The sequence below is a fragment of the Hippocampus bargibanti genome, linkage group LG06, assembly GCF_051943395.1.
Source record: "Hippocampus bargibanti isolate YZ-2025 linkage group LG06, ASM5194339v1, whole genome shotgun sequence".
NCBI lineage: Eukaryota > Metazoa > Chordata > Actinopteri > Syngnathiformes > Syngnathidae > Hippocampus > Hippocampus bargibanti.
Genome location: NC_142739.1, coordinates 10,846,507 through 10,869,344, shown reverse-complemented (window position 1 = coordinate 10,869,344; position 22,838 = coordinate 10,846,507). Strand labels below are relative to the sequence as shown.

The window sequence follows — 22,838 nt, the reverse complement described above, 5'->3', positions numbered from 1 at the left end:
GCTTTTTTATCGTCCCTTGACATGTAATGTTTATCAAAACATAATTTTATATGCCTGTCAAGCTTGGCTAATAGCTGCCCTTATAAATGATTACAATTCCCAGATAAAAAGTAGTTAGTAGTAGTAGTAGTTAGTAGTAGTAAAAGTAGTAGTTATTTGAAATGATAAAAAATACGCTAACACAAGCGGAAATGCAGAGAGATTACCGCGCATGCGCATTTTATGCTTTTATCAATCCGCCTGTACGTAGCGATAAAATATCTACACAGTATACGATTAAAGATTGCTTCTGCTGATTTGCCGTAACATGGTCTTTGTAAGATTGGTTCACAATTTTAATTTTCCCCCCTGTATAAACGTTGTAGTATGCCGCACATTATTTCAAATGATTAAAAAAACGCATAAAAAAGGGGGAAACATAAATTGACAGGTATGTGTTTAACAACTAGAATAGAAGTCAAAATGGCCGTCGCGGTTCATGTGAGATGTTTCACTCGAGCAGAAGTGAAACAGTTGGCAGGCAAAGCTACCCAACAAATACAGTATATTGGTCTTTTTCAAAAGACCTGGGTTATTTAAGAGCATGGAGATTTTTTTGCATGAAGGTAGGCATCTGAAATATTCAATTCTACATCTATATGACCTTGAACAGATAAGAAGGCTGATGAATGTATTGATTAGCAATTCTCTCCTGACTGACTGAGGCATATTAAATGAGAACCAGTCAAGAGCTTTGGGTAGGATGTGACTGTCACATCCTGATTGGCGTCAGGTGCGCGCCCCTCCCCTCCCTGCTCTCCGGGCTCACTCACCTGATTCCCAGCCCACTGATTGTGCCTTCTGGCTATAAAAGCCACCCGGTTTTCGCCGGTGTATTCTCTCAGTTCCTGACCTTGTCGCCTCACAGTACGCAGGTTAGCCCCGCTCGGCCGTCGTGCCTTACTGTTCTGTTTTCTTACCTTTTGTTTGTCCCTGCGTGTCTCAGTAAAACGCTTTTTTGAACTATACTGTCTCCATCGAGTATTTTGGATCCAGCTCCCCATTTTTTTCTTCGTCCCAAGAGATCGGTTGCCACTCCTCGTGTGGACATGACAGTGACTGCCGCGTGCCAAGTAACACAAGGTGCGCGTGAAGACAATAGAAGAGGATAATACTGTTTTTGTATGCAAGAAGTCCTTCACTTTGAATTTGTGGCAAGTGGCTGCTGAATCTTGTGTCGTGGTTAGTGAGCAGCTTCCAGTGGCAATCCAAATGCTATGAAATATTTAAATTCCATAATAGCCACCCACTACAGCTGCTTGTACTTCATCCACCCACGGCCCTTGTGTGTAGCATACAATATGTGTGTCGATATAGCAGCATGCATAGTTTCAGATACTGAATGAGTGGGAGTTCATTTTGGCAGCGGTTGACAGTACTCTAATGCTTTATATTTGTGTATTCCCAAAAAAACTGTCACGGTTTGCAAGGTGGTGATGGCGTTTGTGGATCCCAAAAAGCAGGCAGGGGGGAGCAGCAGCTTGTATTTAAGAAATTGTATTAAAATAAAGTCAACAGGAACAAAATCGAAAACATCAAAATCATCTGAACAGAAAAATATAAAGTATCAAAGAAAAACCAAGTGTAAAAGTCTACCAAGATGAAAGTCATTTTACCTGCCACTGATGAAGACGACCAACACCTGAGCAACTGAGGGCGGGGCCGACAGCACTACCCGTTGGTCGCCAACCAGAACGTGGCAGTCTGCCAATGATCAGGACGACCAGCACCTGTGAAGGTGCAGGCGGGGCCAACACGGCCACCCGTTGGTCACCAACCAGATCGTGACAGTACCCCCCCCTTCAAGGGACTGCCTCCAGAAGTCCCAACAATCTCCCAAAAGGTCCAACTCGCCAGGAAACAATGCTGGAGACGGCAACCGTTGCCTCTCCAGCATATGATGGGCGGCGGCCTAATGGGAACGGGACTCGGCCTGACGTGGATGTTGACGCGGCACGGATCGTCGTGGACATGAGTGTGACCCTTCTCGCACAATCACGTGACAGGTCTCGGCCGAACGTTGACGTGGGAGTGAACTGCCCGGCACAGAGGAAACGAGACCAGTCCTTAGCAGCTGCGGGATCCAGCGGTGCGTGGGGTCTCGGCCTGACGTGGACGCGGACGCGGCACGGGTCGTCGTTGACGTGAGTGCGTCCCTATCTCACACAATCACGTGACGACGCATGGCTCGGCGCGGACGTCGCACTGCCAGACATCGAGTGTCACCCTGGATGGCCACCTGGAAAGAGGTCTCGGCCTGACTTGGGCGTGGACGCGGCACGGCTTGTCGTGGGCGTGCGTGCGACCCTATCTCACACAATCACGCGACGACGCATGACTCAATGTCAACGTTACACTGCCAGGCGCAGGTACAACGGACCGGTTTCATTTCCACTCCATGCCTGGCAGTGCAACGTCCACGTTAGTCCACGCCTCGTCGAGTTTGAATTGAGCCGTAACGTCAACGTCCGGCCGAGACCTCCTTCCAGGTGGCCGTCCAGGGTGACAGTGCACGCCCACGTCCAGCCACGCTGTCGTTGTGCATGTGGAACTGAGTCGCATCCACGACGAGCCGTGCAACGTCCGAGACCCCACTCATCGCTGGATCCCGGAGCGGCTCAGTACTGGTCTCGTTTCCCCGGTGCCGGGCAGTTCACGCCCACGTCAACGTTCGGCCGAGACCTGGTCCCATACGGCCGTCCGGGGTGCCACTCTGCGCCTGGCAGTTCGACGTCCGCATTGAGCCATGCGTCGTCGCGTGAACGTGCGAGAGGGATCGCACTCACGCCCACGACGATCCATGCCGCGCCCACGTCCACGTCAGGTCGAGTCCCGTTCCCATCGGGCCGCCGCCCATTGTATGCTGGAGAGGCAGCGGTTGCCGTCTCCACCATTGGTCCCTGGAGAGTGGACATTTTGGGAGACTGTTGGGACTTCTGAAAGCAGTCCCTTGAAGGGGGGGTACTGTCATGATCTGGTTGGCGACCAACGGGTGGCGCTGTCGGCCCCGCCTGCACCTGCACAGGTGCTGGTCGTCCCGAGCCTTGGCGGACTGGCATTTTCAGATTGGCGACCACCGGGTAGCACTGTCAGCCTGCCTGCTGCCTCGCAGGTGCTGGTCGTTCCAATCAATGACACTTAAAAGGACTCCCGGCATGACCATCCGGTGTCGGGTCATTGTTGTATGCAATTGTATACATTGTATGCTGTGCATGTGTTTGTTTAACCTTGGCGGACTTTTACTCTTGGTCTTCTTTTGATATTTTGTATTTTTTCTGTTCAGATGATTTTGATGTTTTACATTTTGTTCCTGCTGACTTTATTTTAATACCATTTGTCAAACACAACCTCTTGCTCCCTCCTGCCTGCTTTTTGGGATCCGCACTCGCCATCACCACCTTGCAAAACGTGACAAAAACATAGTAGGCATGTGCAACGTTTTAAATATGACTAAGAAAGGTCTAATGCCATGCTGGTAAATGACTCTATCCATCCAGTAATTGAAATGAATTGACTATTGACCTTGTGTGTATGTTACTGAATGAAAAATGATTTTAAAAAAAACGTATCGACTGTTTCGATTGTATTGTTTCATTGCAAATTAGAATCAGAACCTTTTCTCTCTCTCTCTACAAAAGCGAATCCTTCGGTGCATTCAAGCTGAAGTGTACGCGCCATTTCTTTATGGGGCGTTTACCTGTTTCAACATGACGGCCAGTATCATCCAATCAAAATTGCGCTTTCCGTCAACCTCGGTCAGTATCATACAATCAAAATTGCGCTTTCCGCTGACTGCAGCGCCAACAAAAAATGAACAGCAAAAAATGAGAATATGTATTTAGTTTTATCGGCGAGCCATATGCAATCATCAAAAGAGCCATATATGGCTTGCGAGCCATAGGTTCCCGGCAGCTGGCGTAGAGTCATCTTTTGAAGAAAATCAAAGCTTTTGGATGTGGCTTATTTTGATCACTTGAATGATCTGGACCAATGACTGTTAGCCCGATGATACGTTTGAGCAGTTTTCCCGAAGGAGCGCAAGCTGTTTTAATTGTGTGGAGTCAAAGGTGCAGGAACCAAGCAGGTTTGCCAATGCCTTTGTCAACATCATGAACCTTTAAGGCCCTTGATTATTTCAGGGCTGAACTGATTTGATCTGTTTTGGAGGCCATAATGAAATGTGCTGTTCATTAAGCCTGTAATTTAATTGGGGGACTGGTAGGGGGGGTGAACGAGATATTGCTCTGGCTTCCATGACAACAGTGCCTGCAAGTCTGAGAAGCAAGTGTTTGGTAGGATTTTGAATCAGATTTGTTGAGTTTATGGGGAGAAATGTCATTGCGAAGGGGCGGTTTTTCGCATTATTGCCTTTGCTCTTGGAAAATCATCTGGGATTTAGGATTTATTTAGGCCTCTAGAATTTTGCAGACGAGAAATGAGTGTCATTGTCACGTCAGAAATACGATATGTCACATGTTGCTAATGGAGAGCTGACAGCTCAACTATAAGCGCCCCGTACCCGAATTCACATACTGTATTACAAATAGCAAAAGGAATATTATATGATTTTTATGAATAATAAATTGTTCTGTGTTAATATTAATGTAAGGAAGTATGAAAAGCATGACCATCTGGTGCCGGGACTGTTTCTCCCTTCCGCCAATATACAGTCGCCATCATGTGCGGGTATCCATTTGGAATATGTATTTGTTAATATTTAGTATTTTGTTTACTTTCTGGTCTCCACAATAACACTATTAAAAGCAGCAATTATGTTTACACTGTACTTCCTGCCAGGCAATTGAGCGCCGCGCCACAGTCACAGTTGAGTCATATTCTGTCCCGAGCCGCCTCATCATGCAGACAAAATGAATGCCGTCGCCCACAAGTGTATCAGGTTAAAGATGAATGCTCGTACGGGCATGTGCAGCTTTATTAGACACTATCACGATCTGATGATCACAGCCACAGCATGGAACACTCTCTGACACAAAGAGTGAGAACTATACAAAAGTAAGATAAGACATCATACAGAAACCCTCTTCTGTCAACATTATCTCACGTGGACTGAGGACAAATCTTTTTTTCCAGTAAGGGTCAAGGATTCACAGTCGTAAAAAAATTCATGCGCAGTACTGTATTTAGTTAGGATTTTTACATTCTTAACTCATTCGCAAGTGTAAGAATATGTATAAATATCAGTGGCGGCCCGTGCATGTCACTCCTAGGCCTTCAAAAGTGCTACGTCTAAATTAATCAGCTGCGAGTGTGGTTTAAAATTAAGAACCATCCACTAGAGGGTTCCATTGGCCAAGAAATAACTTGTGACTTGAAGAAACTTGAGAAATACTGTCATTAAACTGTTCGAATATTTACTATGAACATGTGGATTCATGATAACCTCATGAACCTCATTGCAGTATTACTTACCTATTTTTGTTAAGTTCAGAGCTGTCCAACCTTAATAATGTTCTTGAAAAGTCCAAAGTCCCTGAGGGCCGACCACTGATGAATATAAAACAATAATGCCGATTGAGATTTTGAACAACCAAAGTCAGTTTGCTTGCAGGAGGGTAGGTAGAAAGTTTTGGTTAAAATGTCTTACTGCCAATCAATAATGTACATCGTTTCAACATCACGCAATATAAATAGTTATGCTAAACAGGCATTGAGTCAAAGACTCTTTTGGTTTCGTTTTGGGAGAGCTGAGGTGGTGAGTGTCAGTGACGTGCAGTCAGGGGAGGCAGGTGAGTCCGTGCCTCACCTGTCATCATGGAAATATCAAATGAAAAAATACATTAAACCGTTATTTATTTAGTTATTTGTACTTTGAAGTTCTTTCCCATTAACTTCACCATTTCTTGATTTTTTTTTCAAAATCGCTGAATTTTCACATTTTCCGTTCAAATACTAAGCAGAGACTAGCTGAGCCTCACCATGGATTGCGCAATGACTATGCTAACTGTGCTGGCTTGCTAGGCAGTGAGACCGCATTGCTGTCCCTCTGCATATCGCTATTAAAGTGTTCAAACACTTTTAGTATATGAATGAAATTTCTACAGTTTAGCTGGTGTATATAATGTACATTCACTGTACATTATAAACACTGTACTACAGTGTTTATTTTATTGTATTTTATTTTTTATCAAAACTGTGTGCATAAGTGAGGCACACAGTTCTCCTGCCTCATGACAGGGCGCGCTGGTGATTCCAGAGATTCTTCTTGCTACTCCTCGGCTGCAGAATAATAGAATTAGTGACAGCAAGCTACAATAAACAGTTAGCAAGTTAAGTGCAACCATCAAGTAATGTTTTCGTGTTGCTTGGCCTTATTTTCAGAATGGAGGATTACATATCTAAATTGAAAGAATTTTCTAAACTGGACTTTCAATCGAAGCAGGAGATAATTAAAGGAAGACCAACACCAAACTGTATAGCTCACAAACGGTGAGGGATGGATGTAAATCTCCTGGACAGCTTCTCAGCTTTTTGGCGCAGAAGGATCTCATTGAAACGATTCCTGAGGCGACAAAGTTGCTCCAGCTCGTGCTCACTGTTTCAGCCACTAGAGCATCAGTAGGAGCGGTCATTCTCAGCACTGAAAAGACTGAAAACATACAGTCGGAACAGGACTGATCAAGGACGACTTTCTTCACTGGCAGTAATACCTATACATACCTAGACAGAAAGATTTTTAAAACTGAAGAAAGATAAGGAAGGCTTCAAACAAAGAAGTTATCGATGGCTTTCTTCAGAAAGAGCGGCGCATGGACTTCATTTATAAGTAAAGGTAACACGATAAGGTTTTTTTTCTTGTTTTTTTTTTTCCATGCTACAGTTTGTATATATAAAGAATGCTGAATGACATTTTAAACAAAACAGGTTAACGGTTGCCAATCAAATGGTGAATAAACTATTCTGTAGAGTTCATATGTTTGTAAATCTGACTGTGATGATGTCAGTGCCTCACCAGCCATGAACCTCACCGCACGTCACTGGTGAGTGTTCACGCTTTTTCTGAATCGTCTCAAATGCTTGTGCCTTTCCAGGCTAAGTTTATCAAATGCTTGCTGGAACAAAATGGGCATTTGGAGCACTGTGCTGCTGAGGTTTCCAAATAAATACATACGAAATATTCCAACGGTGGAAAACAAATTCACAAAATTGCCATGGAGGCGTCACGTGATAGACCGAGTCTGAAAGCGTTCACATCCTATTGCGTCGCACCCTGTCAGTCATATAAATGCTCTCCCAGTCCGTCTCTCTCTCTCCCTTCCTGCTTCCACCTCGGCCGACCTCCCACAATGACTCAGCTGTCTTCAAGATTAAACTAACTTTCTGTCCATCACCTGGCTTCCTGCTGATTTATCCATCCTCGGCCATCATCACCCATAGAAGCGATGAGCCAGGGACGAACGATCAAGATAAACCCATTATTATTGGTGCCGAAGGACTTCGGGTCCTAGCTGATGACATCGAGAGGGGGGGGGGGGGAAGCGGGCCCCACGTTTCTTCCAGTGGACGAAGCCCTCATTTTTCCTTCGAGTGTGTTCGAGTGGGCCGCCCCTCCCTTCTTGGTGTCCGTCGCTCAGGATTGCCTTCACGGGTAAGTGGCTCCGCTAGCATGCAGCTATATTGGATGAATGGATTGCTAAGAATTTTTTCGTCCAAAGAAATTCTAATTACGATTAATCTGCATATCTGGTGCTAGTAATACGAATTACAGTGTTCAAGGCGGACCATTCTAATTCGAGACCATGCGTAGAGGTTCTGCGCGTGACGCTAATGCCGATACCGATTACGCCGTCTGCTGCCGTACGCCCGGCTACCGAAATGAGCTATAAGACTGGGGATTTTCCGTGCGAGGGCCTTTTTAGAAACTTGTTCCGATTAGGACAATTAAGTGTTCTTTTTTTGTTTAATTGCAGCTGCAACAGATTGTGGATTTTCCGTAACATTAATGCATTCATCAACACTAGCGCATTATCAGCATTGCTAGCCGTTGCTACGAGGCTTCCCAGGGAGTTTCATTGTCCAAGGGAAAGTTCGTGGGCAGGGGGGTCAGCTCAGGGGGGGAGCGGGGGGGGGGACATTTTGGAGGAGCCGTCTGTCCGCGTTTCTTCTCTTTCATCTGTGGGTCCCTTTCATCTGTGCTTCTGTGTGCATGTGTGCATTGTGTGTCTGTGTATATGTGCACACGTTGCTTGTGTGAAGACGTTGACACAGTGGGGTGCCCTGGGTGTGAGCTTCGCTGTGACAAAGGAACATGGGAAGACAGGGGGGCTGCCCAGAGAGAGCGGGTAGCCTAGTCCTCCTCCTCCTTCTCTGCCCTAAAGGGGTGGGGGAAGACTCACAGCCCCATTCTAGGATGGGCAAATTGATTCGTTCGGCGAATGGTTAAATAAACGGAAAGAAAAGGTATAAGGCGGTTGTGTTAACATTCACAAACGTATTGTGCAAAAAAACATTGTTCCTGCCGGATGTAATCTGCCGCCCAGTTCTCTCTTATTTCACAGGACGAGAGACTGCGTTGTCATTGCAAGAGGACACGACGGGAGGGGGGGCACCCAGATGACTATCCCGTCACATCGGAAAACCTGCCCAACTATGCTAGCTCGACGTCCTCATGAATGACATTACACTGTTTTTCCCATAGCTCCTTGATGAATACCGTCCACTTGAAACAAAAACTAAATTAAATAGGCAGGCAAATTAGACTGAGTGAACAAATAAATAAGTCAACAAACAAATGAATAAACAGAGGCCGAACTTGAGTGAATTTGAAGGCAAAAGTAAAGTATTTTTTGTTAGATTGGATCAAGTGTTTTCACTAAGAGAACTGCCCACCTTGAAGTCAGGATTCCAATATTTTTTGTCTGCGATCGGGACGAGTCATTATGTGATCTGACTTCGGGCGACTACAAAATTGAATGAAAATGTGCGCTTGTATATGTCCATGTTTAGACCTTAGTGACCTTCTTTTGATTTAACGCATTGCTGAATAAGGATTCAGATTTATAATTATAGTTGAAAGAGTTCTGTCCGATAAATGGACATGAACATATTTGGATGTGTAATTCCCAAAGAACTAAGGTCCTTTTGTCTATAAGACAATTAAGGATATACAGTAAAGTTTCGTTATATGGATATTCTCGGGAGTCAGAAAAAAATGTCGATATAACCGTACTGTCGATATATCCGTGCTGCACCAAACTGCATTAAAAAAAGGGGGGGGGGGGCAATACGTAAATGGGGATCTTTGATATGGCATGTAAATTTACCATTGGGTTCATGGATTGCGTATCTAGCATGCTTTTTGTACAGTAGTGAAGTGAAAAATAAACTTGTGCATCAAATAAAAACGTCTTTACACTTTTTTAATGACTACTTCCTTTCAAAAATGCAACCAATGCAAAAAACATCATCACGTTCTATTCACACGAAACCACGGATGCCAACATGTACAAACATATTAAAAACAGTGAATGTTGCAAGCAATAAAGATATCTGAATGCAACACGATTAAATACATGAATGAAAAACCAAAACTGCAAAGTTTACATTACTTATGTTGATGAAGTATTCTGTTGCACGTCACGTCAAACTCTTTCATGATGAAGGATTTGCTAGTTGGATTGTCCTCCACAGCCACAATTGCCTTGTATGTTGTTCGGATATCATAATTCTTACGTTTCCCCATGGTTGAAATTGGTGTTGAACAACAGTAGTGTATATAAGCTCTGCTACGCCGTTTTTTATTGTGCTCACGTCAACAGGATGAACACAGAAGCTGGTCACGTGACTGGGGCTTGGGAGGACCCGACAACGAGAGAGTGTCTGAATAGAATGGCTGAGCTGTTTGTATCTGTTTGTGATATCTGCTACGTTTTGTTATTAAAAAGACCGACCCGCTATAGCAGCGACAGTGCACATCATTTCCAAGCTGAGGGACGATTTCTTTTTATTGTGACAGAAACACGGAAGCTGGTACGTGACTGGTGGATCTTCAATACAGTATGGCATGTACAGTAATTTTCAAAATCATCACGCTTCAGCAGACAAAACAATAAACATTGTTGCAAAAAACGATTGCATTCATATACAGTACAATACAGTGTACATGTACATAACACTGCAACAGGGAAACTGCAACGCTTACATCTTATGCAATTAAAAAAAATCTTCAATCTTGTTCTGCTTCCCATTTTCACCTTTTAACACAAACGATTCAATCTTGTTTAACAATTTTAAAAAACCTGATGCATTTTTTTCTGGATTCTCAGTAAGACTGTACGTCCGTAACACCTTGCAACGCTTGTGTCTTTGTCGGTTCGTCATCCTCGTCATTGTGGGAATCTTCTGAGGAATACTTGGCTTTAATTTCGTGTTGGATTCTTTCCTTTTGCTATGGTTGAAGACGGTAGCAATATGGCGTCTGCTCCACTGCAAGACACGGGAGCTGGTCACGTAACCGAGTCACGTGACCAAGTCACGTGACCAAGTCGACCAACGGTGCAACCGATACAGATTTCGATAATGGTGGTACTGTGTGGAAACGCCTCAGCAAATATCGATTCACCTTAACTATCTTTTGTATCGATATAAACATAGCAAAATGGCCGGCGGGAGATGAAAAAGAGCACCGTCGTAACTGGATTATCGTAAAAACGACGAATCGTACGAAATGGAACTGATTATACATAAAAACACTAGAAATGTGCACGGGAAATCAAAATAGTGTCGTAATAAGCAGTAATATCAATATAAACGATATCGATATAACAAGACTTTACTGTATATATATATATATATATATATATATATATATATATATATATATATATATATATATATATATATATATATATATATATGCAGTAAAGTCTCGTTATATCGATATATATATATATATGCAGTAAAGTCTCGTTATATCGATATTCTCGGGAGTTAGAAAAAATGTCGATATAACCGTACTGTCGATATATCTGTCCTGCGCCGAACTGCATTAACAAAAGCCGCCAAAAGAGGGCATCCAAGCGCCATATAAGAAACGGAGCTGGCCATGAGCTCGCCATTTTGTGCCTCTTTTTTTTTGGGTGAGAGATGTTCCCCCAATGTTGCCTCAAAATGGCACATATAAATCTTTAATCGATTGCAAACATGTATGCTTTCCTCTTCAGAACTACAGTGTATTTGAATCATATTTATAACTGGATGTGTAACAAGAAAGCATATTATCCGAATCTGAAACCATTGTTTGGATTCACAAGCAATGCAAGACGTCTTGTCGTGAAGTCATTTTTATTGGTGTTTTGCATTTGAATAAAAAGTGATCGGTTGTCCTTTAATACACAGTATGGAATGTACAGTAATTTTCAAAATCATCACGCTTCAGCAGACAAAACAATAAACATTGTTGCAAAAAAACGATTGCATTCATATACAGTACAGTGGGCATGTACATAACACAACAGGGAAACTGCGACGCTTACATCTTACTGTATTATGTATGCAATTTTAAAAAGTCATCAATCTTCTTCTGCTTCCCATTTTTACCTTTTAACACAAACACTTCAATCTCGTCTGCTACACACGAGCTGCCGTCTGAAAATGGAAATGGCTCTGCTACACGGGAGCTGGTCACGTAACAAACTCACGTGACTTGGTCACGTGACCAAGTCAACCAATGGCGAGGCCGATGGCGCGACCGATGGCGAAATGGCCGGCGGGAGATGAAAAAGAGCACCGTAGTAACCGGATTATCGTAAAAACTACGAATCGTACTAAACGGAACTAATTATACATAAAAAGACAAGAAATGTGCACGGGAAATGAAAATAGTGTCGTAATAAGCAGTATTATCAATATAAACGATATCGATATTGATAGTGTTTTTATGCACATTCGTAAACATAATGTTATTCCATGTTTAACTTAGTACATTTTATGTTATTTCATGTTTAGATCAGTACATATTATGTTATTGCATGTTTAATTGAGTCTACATGGATCTATGAAGCTTATTAGTTGAATCGTTGTGAAAGCAGGATGTAACAAGTATCAACTTTCAGTCTGAATGTTCTCCCAACAAACGTGTCCGTAGCTGATTGGACAACAGATCGCTGCTGTGTGACTTCCTATACTTGTCCGTAGCTGTTTGGACAACAGATCGCTGCTGTGTCTTTTCAAAACTAGTCTGAGCGGGCGGGCTTGCTCTCTTTGTGCTTTTTGTTCTTCTTGTGTTCGTGTTCTCTTGGCTTCCCGTCCCGATGAGCGACGTTCTCCTTTTGTTTCACTAGAATGAAGTAGTTTTTTGTTCACCATCTATCGTCCTCGCTGGTATTTCATCACAGAACTTCGTTGAACACCGAACCAGATGAGAAACAAGAATTAGAACCGAACAGATATAACGACACTTTACTATATATATATATATATATATATATATATATATATATATGATCTCATTTTTCGTACCGCTTATTCCTCATTAGGGTCGCGGGGGTTGCTGGAGCCTATCTCAGCTGTCTTCGGGCACGAGGCGGGGGACACCCTGAATTGGTTGCCAGCCAATCGCAGGGCACACAAAGACATACACAGTCACTCTCACACTCACACCTAGGGACAATTTGGAGTCGTCAATCTGCCTGCCATGCATGTTTTTGGAGGGTGGGAGGAAACCGGAGGACCCGGAGAAAACGCGGGTCCGGGGAGAACATGCAAACTCCACACAGGGAGGCCGGACCGGGACGCGAACCGGCGACCTCTGCACTGTGCAGCCGGTGTGCTAACCCCGCCATATATATATATATATATATATATATATATATATATATAATAAAAAATCCGCGTCTCACCCACCATGGGTGGTGTCTGTCTGTAGCTCGGGTCCTCTACCAGAGGCCAGGAAGCTTGAGGGTTCTGCGCAGTATCCGTGCTGTTCCCAGCACTGCGCTTTTCTGGACCGAGATATCCGATGTTGTTCCCGGGATCTGTTGCAACCACTCGTCGAGTTTGGGGGTCACTGCCCCGAGTGCTCCGACCACCACAGGCACGACTGTCACCTTTACCTTCCAGGCTCTCTCCAGCTCCTCTCTGAGCCCTTGGTATTTCTCGATTTTCTCATGTTCCTTCTTTCTGATGTTTCCATCACTCGGGACCGCTACATCCATGACAACGGCTTTCTTTTCCCCTTTATCTATGACCACGATATCTGGTTGGTTGGCCATTACCATCTTGTCAGTCTGTATCTGGAAGTCCCACAGGATCTTTGCTCGGTCATTCTCCACCACCTTGGGAGGTGTTTCCCATTTTGACCTTGGGGTTTCCAGTCCATACTCCGCACAGATGTTTCGGTAGACTATGCCAGCCACCTGGTTATGGCGCTCCATGTAGGCTTTCCCTGCCAGCATCTTACACCCTGCAGTTATGTGTTGGATTGTCTCAGGTGCCTCTTTGCACAACCTACACCTTGGGTCTTGTCTGGTGTGGTATATCCCTGCCTCTATGGCTCTGGTGTTCAGGGCCTGCTCTTGGGCAGCCAAGATGAGTGCCTCTGTGCTGTCCTTTAGGCCAGCCCTCTCTAGCCACTGATAGGACTTCTTGAGATCAGCCACTTCTGCTATGGTTCGGTGGTACATCCCGTGTAGGGGCTTTTCCTCCCATGATTGTCCCTCTTCCATCACCTCATCCTCTGTTTCCCATTGTCTGAGACATTCTCTGAGTACATCATCCATTGGAGCCTTCTCTTTGATGTATTCATGGAGCTTGGATGTTTCATCCTGGACAGTGGCTCTCACACTCACTCGTCCCCGGCCTCCTTCCTTACGGCTTGTGTACAGTCTCAGGGTGCTGGACTTGGGATGGAACCCTCCGTGCATGGTGAGGAGTTTTCGGGTCTTAACATCCGTGGTCTGAATCTCTTCCTTTGGCCACCTTATTATTCCTGCAGGGTATCTGATCACTGGCAGGGCATAGCTGTTTATTGCCCGGGTCTTGTTCTTACCATTGAGCTGGCTTCTGAGGACTTGCCTCACTCGCTGGAGGTATTTGGTCGTTGCCGCTTTCCTTGTTGCTAGTTTGAGGTTGCCATTGGCCTGTGGTATACCGAGGTACTTGTAGCTGTTTTCAATGTCTGCTATTGTTCCTTCAGGGAGTGAGACCCCTTCAGTGTGGACTACCTTGCCCCTCTTAGTCACCATCCGACTACATTTCTCCAGCCCGAATGACATTCCGATGTCACTGCTGTAGATCCTGGTTGTGTGGATCAGGGAGTCTATGTCCCTTTCGCTCTTAGCATACAGCTTTATGTCTTCCATGTAGAGGAGGTGACTGATTGTAGCTCCATTTCTGAGGCGGTATCCATAGCCTGTCTTGGCGATTATCTGGCTGAGGGGGTTCAGTCCAATGCAGAACAGCAGTGGGGAGAGTGCATCACCTTGATATATGCCACATTTGATGGACACTTGCGTTAGTGGCTTGCCATTGGCTTCAAGTGTGGTTTTCCACATCCTCATCGAGTTTGCAATGAAGGCTCTCAGGGTCCTGTTGACCTTATACAACTCCAAGCATTCAGTGATCCATGTGTGTGGCATCGAGTCATATGCTTTCTTGTAATCAATCCAGGCTGTGCACAGGTTGGTATGTCGGGACCTGCAGTCTTGAGCGACTGTTCTGTCAACCAGCAGCTGATGTTTGGCACCTCTAGTATCTCTACTAATGCCTTTCTGTGCTTTGCTCATGTATTGATCCATGTGTCCACTTATCTTAGCCGCAATGATGCATGACATGAGCTTCCATGTTGTGGAGAGACAGGTTATTGGCCGATAGTTGGAAGGAACTGCACCCTTTGAGGAATCCTTCATGATCAGGATTGTTCGCCCTTCGGTTAGCCATCCTGGGTGAGTCCCATCCATCAGCAACTGTTTTTTTGTGCTGCTAGGCGCTCACGGAGAGCTGTGAGTTTCTTTAGCCAGTAGGTGTGGACCATATCCGGGCCTGGTGCCGTCCAGTTTTTCATACCTGAGACTCTTTCTAGTATATCTGCCGCTCGATGAGAAGGTTTCTTCAGCCGTCATTTGTACAAAAGTGAAGGTTTCGGACGTTTCGCCTCCTATCCAAGAGGCTTCGTCAGCGAACTAAAGTCTGACTGGTCGTATCGGCCCCATTTATATATCCCTAATGTCCAGACATGGTGGCGCCGGACACAGCTATGATAGGTCCCTACTCTCAGGTTGGGGGGGGGGGCAGGGGACCCCTCCCTGTGGCCCCACTGATTGTTCCTACATTCCTGACTAACGACTGGCCTATTACCCCCACTCCCCCCGGTATCACCTCATCAGCATAACGACCCTCATCAGCATTGCGAAAGTTGCCTAACCTGTTTTGCCTAAGCAGGCTATTGTATGAACGATCCAAATTGAACCTCACCCCACCAGACCGGTTTAATGAAGGATTTTGTTGTTTTATAAGAATCGCTTCTTTTACCCCCCTTTCAAACCATCTATGTTCTTTCGCTAAGATTTTAACCTCATTGTCGTCAAATGAGTGGTTGCTAGCTTTTAGGTGCAAATGTACTGCCGATTGAGGCCCACTAGTATTATCCCTGCGATGTTGATAAAGTCTTTTTTTGAGAATTTGTTGAGTCTCCCCAATGTACTGCTCTTTACAATTTTCATTCTTACAATGTATGGAATAAACTACATTACTTTGTTTTTCATTTGGTAGCCTATCTTTTGGATGCACTAATTTTTGCCTTAACGTGTTTATCGGTTTGAAATAAGTAGGAATTTTATGTTGCCAAAGGACTCTTTGTAATTTTTCAGAAACTCCTGCAATGTACGGTACTGCTACTCCTCTCCTTTTTGAATCTTGAGAATTATTGGTTTCGTTCGCTATTCTTTCTTTCTGACATTTGTTGAATGACCACTGAGGGTACCCACAGTTAGTGAGTGCTCTCCTGATATGTTTTGACTCCTTTTCTCTACCTTCAGTGCTAGTTGGTATTAGTTTAGCCCTATGCTGGAGGGTTCTGATAACTCCTAGTTTATGTTGTAAAGGGTGGTTAGAGTCAAAAAGTAAGTATTGGTCAGTGTGCGTAGCCTTCCTAAAGACTTCTGTTTTTAGCGCTCTGTCCTCTTTTATAATTACTTTACAATCCAAGAAGGCTAGTTGGTTCTCTTGAATGTCCTCACGAGTAAATTTAATGTTGAAGTCTACAGAGTTGAGGTGATCTGTGAAGGATTGAATTTCTTGTTTCTTAATTATGACAAAAGTATCGTCCACATATCTAAACCAGTGTCTAGGTTTTGTCCCCGGGAAGGATGTGAGGGCCTGTTTCTCCATCTCTTCCATGTAAAGATTAGCCACTATGGGTGAAACTGGTGAGCCCATAGCACAACCATGAATTTGTTTACAAAATGTTTCCCGAAATTGAAAATACGTAGTATTAAGGCAGATTTCTAATAATTGGCAGATTGGAGATCGATGGTTAAATCATCAGGGAGCCAGGTCTTGAACAGAAAGTTGATTTAATTGGGAGAGCACGGGCATTGCGGTGTGGACGGAGGAGCGAGCATGGAGAGAGAGAGACGAACGGGCTGCAGGAGTATTTATGCGGCGCATAGTAATGACGCGACAGGATGTGACGTAATAAAATGCGACATCGTGTAGGCAAGATATGACGTATGAGGAAGTTCAAAATGTAAACAAAGACTACAGAGCGATGTTTAGAGATGTTTGTATGGCGAATTACCCTAACATCTCCCCCCTGACGAACATTTTTAACATCGGTTGAGGTTAACAGAAAGAAGAAAAAAGAAAATCACAATGGAAACATTCTCAAATCAAAGTCATGTCATTCGCTAGCTACAATAGTCAAATCTTCATGGGATCCTGGATGGTGATCACCAGGATGACGAGTAGGAACAAAATTGTTTGTAGCATTTGCCGCAAGCAGGCCCCAGGGTGTGGTACGGCTGAGCTGGTGAATGGGAAAAGGTGTGTGATCTGTCGGCTCCAGTGATGTGCGTCGGGAATCTTCTTGACGAACGGTGTGGTGTCCTCGCGAGTACAGACGAAGCTTGTCGCTGCTAAGACGGCTAGCAGCTCTGCAACCGGTCCATCCCACTTTGGCGTGGCCCACGTCATCTTCTTCAGACCGCAGCTCCGTCCTGTGGAGACTAAAAGAAGACTTGTGCCAGGTCACATGTCGAAGGGACGGTTTCATTCTGCACAGCACCCTTTCTTGGTGTTTCTTTCCCTATCAAAATCTGTCTCATCGTTTAGTTCTCTGCAATGTATTCTCTCACAGAAATGGCAGACATTGTTATTGTTAGATTTTAGTTGGTTAGTGTTTGTTAGTTGTTAGTGAATCTGCATTTCTGGAGGGCACCACTTTGTTGTGGTAATGATGTTGCAGCTAACATCACTCACCACAAAGATGAAAATTTTGGCAATGATGATCTAGGCTATTGCCACTCCCCCCTGTTGAGACATGAAAAGTCTCAATTTGCCAATTGGGAACGTGTTTGCGCGGAACACGATCCTTCTTTGACATTGCACGGATCATCAATTTGCATAAAACTGTCAATCATTGGTCAAAAATTTTGGAGGCCAAATTTTGGCATGTCTCTCAACACCTGCACGAGAACCAATTCATGTAGCGAATATCACGAAAATTTTGTACATTGAGCACAGCTTCTCCTGCTGTTACTCCTTTTCTGGCACCCAAGCAAATCATATCTGCAAAAATGTGTTTTTGGTGGACATTTGCATGTCGCCAAATTGTATGGGTGGAGGACAGCCTTCTACAATTTGCACAAGTTGACATGGTCGTCAACATTATGGCGATCTGAGTAAATGGTCATCTTGTACTCGCCTTTTGTCATTCAGTTGGAGGGCACCAGTTGACAGTCAGTTTCGCTTCTGCGTAGGACATCCATTCGCGCAACCCAGCTTCATCTGCGGCCACCCTGGCACGGATTCCGCAAGAGTCCTCCCCTTCTGAAGGATCTCCTTCTCTCAATTCTGAAAGAAGCTGGTTAGCGTGGAAGCCCTACACATCTGATTTCGCCTGGATCTCTGGCTGACATCGTTGCCCACTTAACTCATTTGCCAATTTCATTCTTACCGGCGAGAAATTCCTTTAATGTGCACTGCAGTCACTTACTTTAATGTGCACTGCATCCAATTCATAATAATAATGATAATAATTCACAATCAAATCAATCTTGACAGGTTATCCTGCACTTTTAGTAGTAACTATAAACTACTTTTGAACTGACAAATGTCATCACTGTACGCAAAGGCAGCCAGAAGATAAATTAGCATCTGCATGCTGTCTTAATAAACGTTGGATTTCCTCCATTGCATCTCCAACATTGAATACTTTCAATTCAATCAAGCCTAATTGTAACAATTCGTTGCTCGCTAGATGGTTGGATGAGAAATATGTGCAATAAAAATTGTCATGCATTACAATAAATGCCACACATTATGCTTTTGGAAAACAAAACTATTCTCAATATGGGCTTTGTCATCGATCCCAAATCATCAGGTGGGTGTGCCAACTCTAGTTCTGCAGGTGCATCCCACCAGCCATTGCGGCCTCTCCTTTGTTGGATCTCCTATGACAATTGGAGCAGAGATTAAACTTTGTTTCCAAAAACACCAAGAATGCAAATTCGGTTCGGATGATACTCCGGATGAAAATCACAGGATGAGTGGATGCAAATGGCTTGTGCACCCCACAGTTCATCAATTCATCCTGCAAATGGAACAATCTTTCAACCATCATCCCAGCTCTGTTTGCGAATTGTTGCTTTACACATCATGTGCACAAAAAGCATAATGAAAAAAGTTCAGTCATCAAATTTTGCAACTCCATCTTTTCCTTTTGAAATTAATTTCTCTGCTCAGAAACTAATAAAGGTGCATCCGATCAAATTAAATTTATCGTTTTTATGAATCAAATCTGCTCTTTGATTTCAGGGGATGACAATTGTCAGGTCAAAACCAGTGTAATGATCAGGTCACAATCATTATCTTAATAAATCTATAACTTTCCTTCTATGAAATGGCCAACAATATCAACTGGTGAATCTCTGTAAGGACTTAATCACCAGCAAATTTAGTTACATTTACCTTGCCAATTCCATCCAATTCAAGATAAATGTTCCTGTTATTCAGCCCAATTTACTGACCATTTTATTTACTTTTTCCAATTGAACCGTCGTTTACGAGCCAGCACAGTGGGGCCTCAGAATTTTCTCTGGGTCTTTTAAACCCCTCTTTGAAGCTCTGTGCTGACAAAAACCCTTGATAAGAGGCATCGTAAATAACTCTGGCTTGTTTCAAATGGCTTAAACAAGCTGTATACAGAACAAGGTTCAGCTCTGTTTGACAAACTAAACTTATAATTTTATAAAGTCACTCTTTGATTCTGTCATTTTATACAATTTCCATTTCATTTCGCATTTGCCCAAATCAGGATTTCAAAATGATTTGTCTTTCATGGAAAAGGGCATGTAGCTTCAAAAGAGTGAATTAATCATAATCATTTATCATTGAATCTAGCAACATCTATCTTGCTGATTTCAGTTCAATTTGAGATAAACATCCTTATTTCCTCAATTGAACCGTGATAGAGGAAAAACTTGAGCAAAAACATACATGATTGTTATCCTAAGGAATGCAATGGTCTCACTTAAACACCATCCCCCAGTTTTTGAGACACAGCAGGCCAGATCCCAGCAGTCATAAATAACTCCAAAACGCAAATGGCCAATGTTCAAATCGCTCTTGAGAACAATGTGGCACAATTTCAACGCTGATAGTTTTACACGTTCACTGTAGTTCGGCTTATGTCTATTCATTTGTCCGCTGTCTTCATTTATTTGCTCACTCAGTCTAATTAATTAGTTAATTCAGTTTTTTGTTTCAAGTAGACGGCATTCGTCAATAAGCTATGGAAAAAGGAACAGTGTTATGTCAATCATGAGGACGTCGAGCGGAGACGAAAGTCTCCTCGCTGCATGGTTGGACAGGTCTCCCGATGAGACAGGACAGCCGACTCCATAGCACTCCGGTCGAGTCCTCTAATGACAAGGCAGCCTCGGTTCTGTGGAGAAGAGAGGCCTCGCGGCAGAATCAAATTCGGCAGGAAGAATGTCTTTTATACACAACATGTTTCTGAATGTTAACGCAGCCCTTTATTAATTTTATTTTCCTTTATTAACTTATTCGCGAATGAATCAATTTGCTGATCTCAGAATGTGGCTGTGAATTCACCCCCTACCCCTCTCTTACGGGTAGAGAAAGAAGGATGGGTGGTCTGTCCACATCTTTCCTGGTAGACCACCCATCCCCCTCCTACGGGTAGAGAAAGAAGGATGGGGGGTCTGTCTGCAGTCTTTGCTGGCAAACCACCCATTCCCTCTTTTTTTTTTTCTTAGCGAAGTTTACACAACGCGCGAACATACACAACAATACATAAAAACACACAATGCATGCACAAAAGGACGAAAGACAAAACACGAAAAGGGAAGACAAGAACACACACAAAGACTGCTCCCCCTAATGCCCCCCTCCTCCAGCCGACCACCCTCTGCCCCCTGGACAATGAAACTCCCTGGGAAACCCCGTAGCAATGGCTAGCATTGTTGACCATGTGCTAGTGTTGGTGAATGAATTGAATGAATTGAAATTACGGTAATCCACAATATCCCGTCAACAAGCAGGCCTCGCCGAGGGAACGATCCTCGTCGCTCTTGTGGATACAAGCAGACGACCACCAAAAGCTAGGAGCTTCTTGTCTCTTGTCGACAACCATTATAGCTGATGCTATTTAAAACAATAAACCTCCGGAGTGAAATTAAAAGATCTCTCAATTTCCCAATTTCACTTCCGGCCCTCGCGTACAGTGAATTCCAAAAATCCATCCCTTGTGAATATTATAATTAGAATTATTCTGGTCTTACAGTATGATAGCCAGGGCGCGGCAAACCAGACATATCTCGATAAACATTAGGATCGATCAGTCGCGTGTATTTTTCCATTAATACACCTTAGGCCCGACTTAATGGGGACCCGCCTTGGCCCGATCATCAGAAATAGAACCCATAATTTGAACATGGGCTATAATCGGACGATATCTTCCAATAAAGTCGCGTTAGTAGCCTTGATACGTGGATTACGCGCAAAGAAATCTTTCTGGCCACAAAGGATTCCACATTCATTCGCCCAACATAGCAGCATGCTAGCAGCACTCACCCGTGAAAACACAACCGTGTGGTCAGGTCAGAATGAAGAGGCGCTTCCACCACGCAACCCTCAACCGCTTCGGACCCGACCGGCGCTGTTGGGTTATTTTTTATCGTTCGCCCTTGGTTCATTGCTTCGACGGGTGTAGATGGAGATCGATGGTTAAATCATCAAGGAGACAGGTCTTGAACAGAAAGTTGATTTAATTGGGAGAGCATGGGCATTGCGGTGTGGACGGAGGAGCGAGCATGGAGAGAGAGAGAGACGACCGGGCTGCAGGAGTATTTATGCGGCGCATAGTAATGACGCGACAGGATGTGACGTAATGAAAATGCGACATCGTGTAGGCAAGATATGACGTATGAGGAAGTTCAAAATGTAAACAAAGACTACAGAGCGATGTTTAGAGATGTTTGTATGGCGAATTACCCTAACAGGCGCGGGTTTCGGCGCCAGAATTTGGGTTATTTTTTATCGTTCGCCCTTGGTTCATTGCTTCGACGGGTGTAGATGGACATCGATGGTTAAATCATCAGGGAGCCAGGTCTTGAACAGAAAGTTGATTTAATTGGGAGAGCACGGGCATTGCGGTGTGGACGGAGGAGCGAGCATGGAGAGAGAGAGAGAGACGAACGGGCTGCAGGAGTATTTATGCGGCGCATAGTAATGACGCGACAGGATGTGACGTAATGAAAATGCGACATCGTGTAGGCAAGATATGACGTATGAGGAAGTTCAAAATGTAAACAAAGACTACAGAGCGATGTTTAGAGATATTTGTATGGCGAATTACCCTAACAGTGCACTGCTATTACGGTTGACCTCCTTCTCCCATATGCCTTTCCAGTATCTTTCAGTTTCCAGCCTGCTCTGCTGTTAGAACCCTGCCACTGAGCGTACACTTTAGCAGGTTGTGTTGCGAACAGCCTGTTTATTCTTCTGGCCTCATTCTCTTTCGTGTACCTCTTTAGGCGACTGGACAAGGCCTGGAGCCTTTGTTTGGCAGTTTCGAGTGCTTCAGGTATGGTTATCTGCATGTACCTCTTGGGTATTGGCCTTTTATTCACACCTCTCTGGGTCTCCGTCAATTGACTCACATCTTTCTGAGCCGCCTTGATATTGGCCTCCAACCGTCTTTTCCATGGTGGGTAATGAATCTCGTGGCTCTCATGGTTGCTCTTGTAGCCAAGCATCTCTAGGATCACTGATGCTGAGGTGTATATCAGCTCATTGGTTTCCGTGATCGTTCCGGTCGGGATCGTTCTCAGTGGTGCATTCACAGTTTCCATGAGACTTTCAGGTGGTACTTCACATAGCCGTTGTAATCGGTTTCTGAGTTGCCCAGTTTTCATTCTTGCCATGATCTTATCTCTCAGGTCAGTTGCTGCCTCGCTCATCATTTCATTCAATCTCATCATTCATTGGGGCGTGCTTCCCAATCTCTGGTTGAACCTCTTCCTCTGATGTGGCAGCCTGGGGCCCTTCACCTCGGAATTTGTGTTGTACCTCATCAATCTCAAGTTGTGATAGCAATTGCC

At 44.2% G+C, this 22,838-nt stretch overlaps 1 protein-coding gene across 3 annotated transcripts in view; it reads right to left on the bottom strand.

Moving 5' to 3' along the window:
- Positions 1-11,331: 11,331 nt before the first annotated feature.
- The window catches only part of paqr7b (progestin and adipoQ receptor family member VII, b), a 47,559-nt gene continuing 36,052 nt past the window's right edge, over positions 11,332-22,838 (bottom strand). Inside the window, exons 4-5 of one of the 3 annotated variants that reach the window (XM_088997852.1) lie at positions 12,901-21,484; positions 11,332-12,394 (exon numbers count right to left, since the gene is read on the bottom strand). In XM_088997852.1, coding sequence (XP_088853978.1) covers positions 12,933-14,954 — 2,022 coding nt within the window. In that variant the 5' untranslated portion in view covers positions 14,955-21,484 and the 3' untranslated portion in view covers positions 11,332-12,394; positions 12,901-12,932. Of the gene's footprint in view, positions 12,395-12,871; positions 21,485-22,838 lie in introns of those variants that run through there. The other 2 variants (XM_088997851.1, XM_088997853.1) reach the window with 2 other exon arrangements.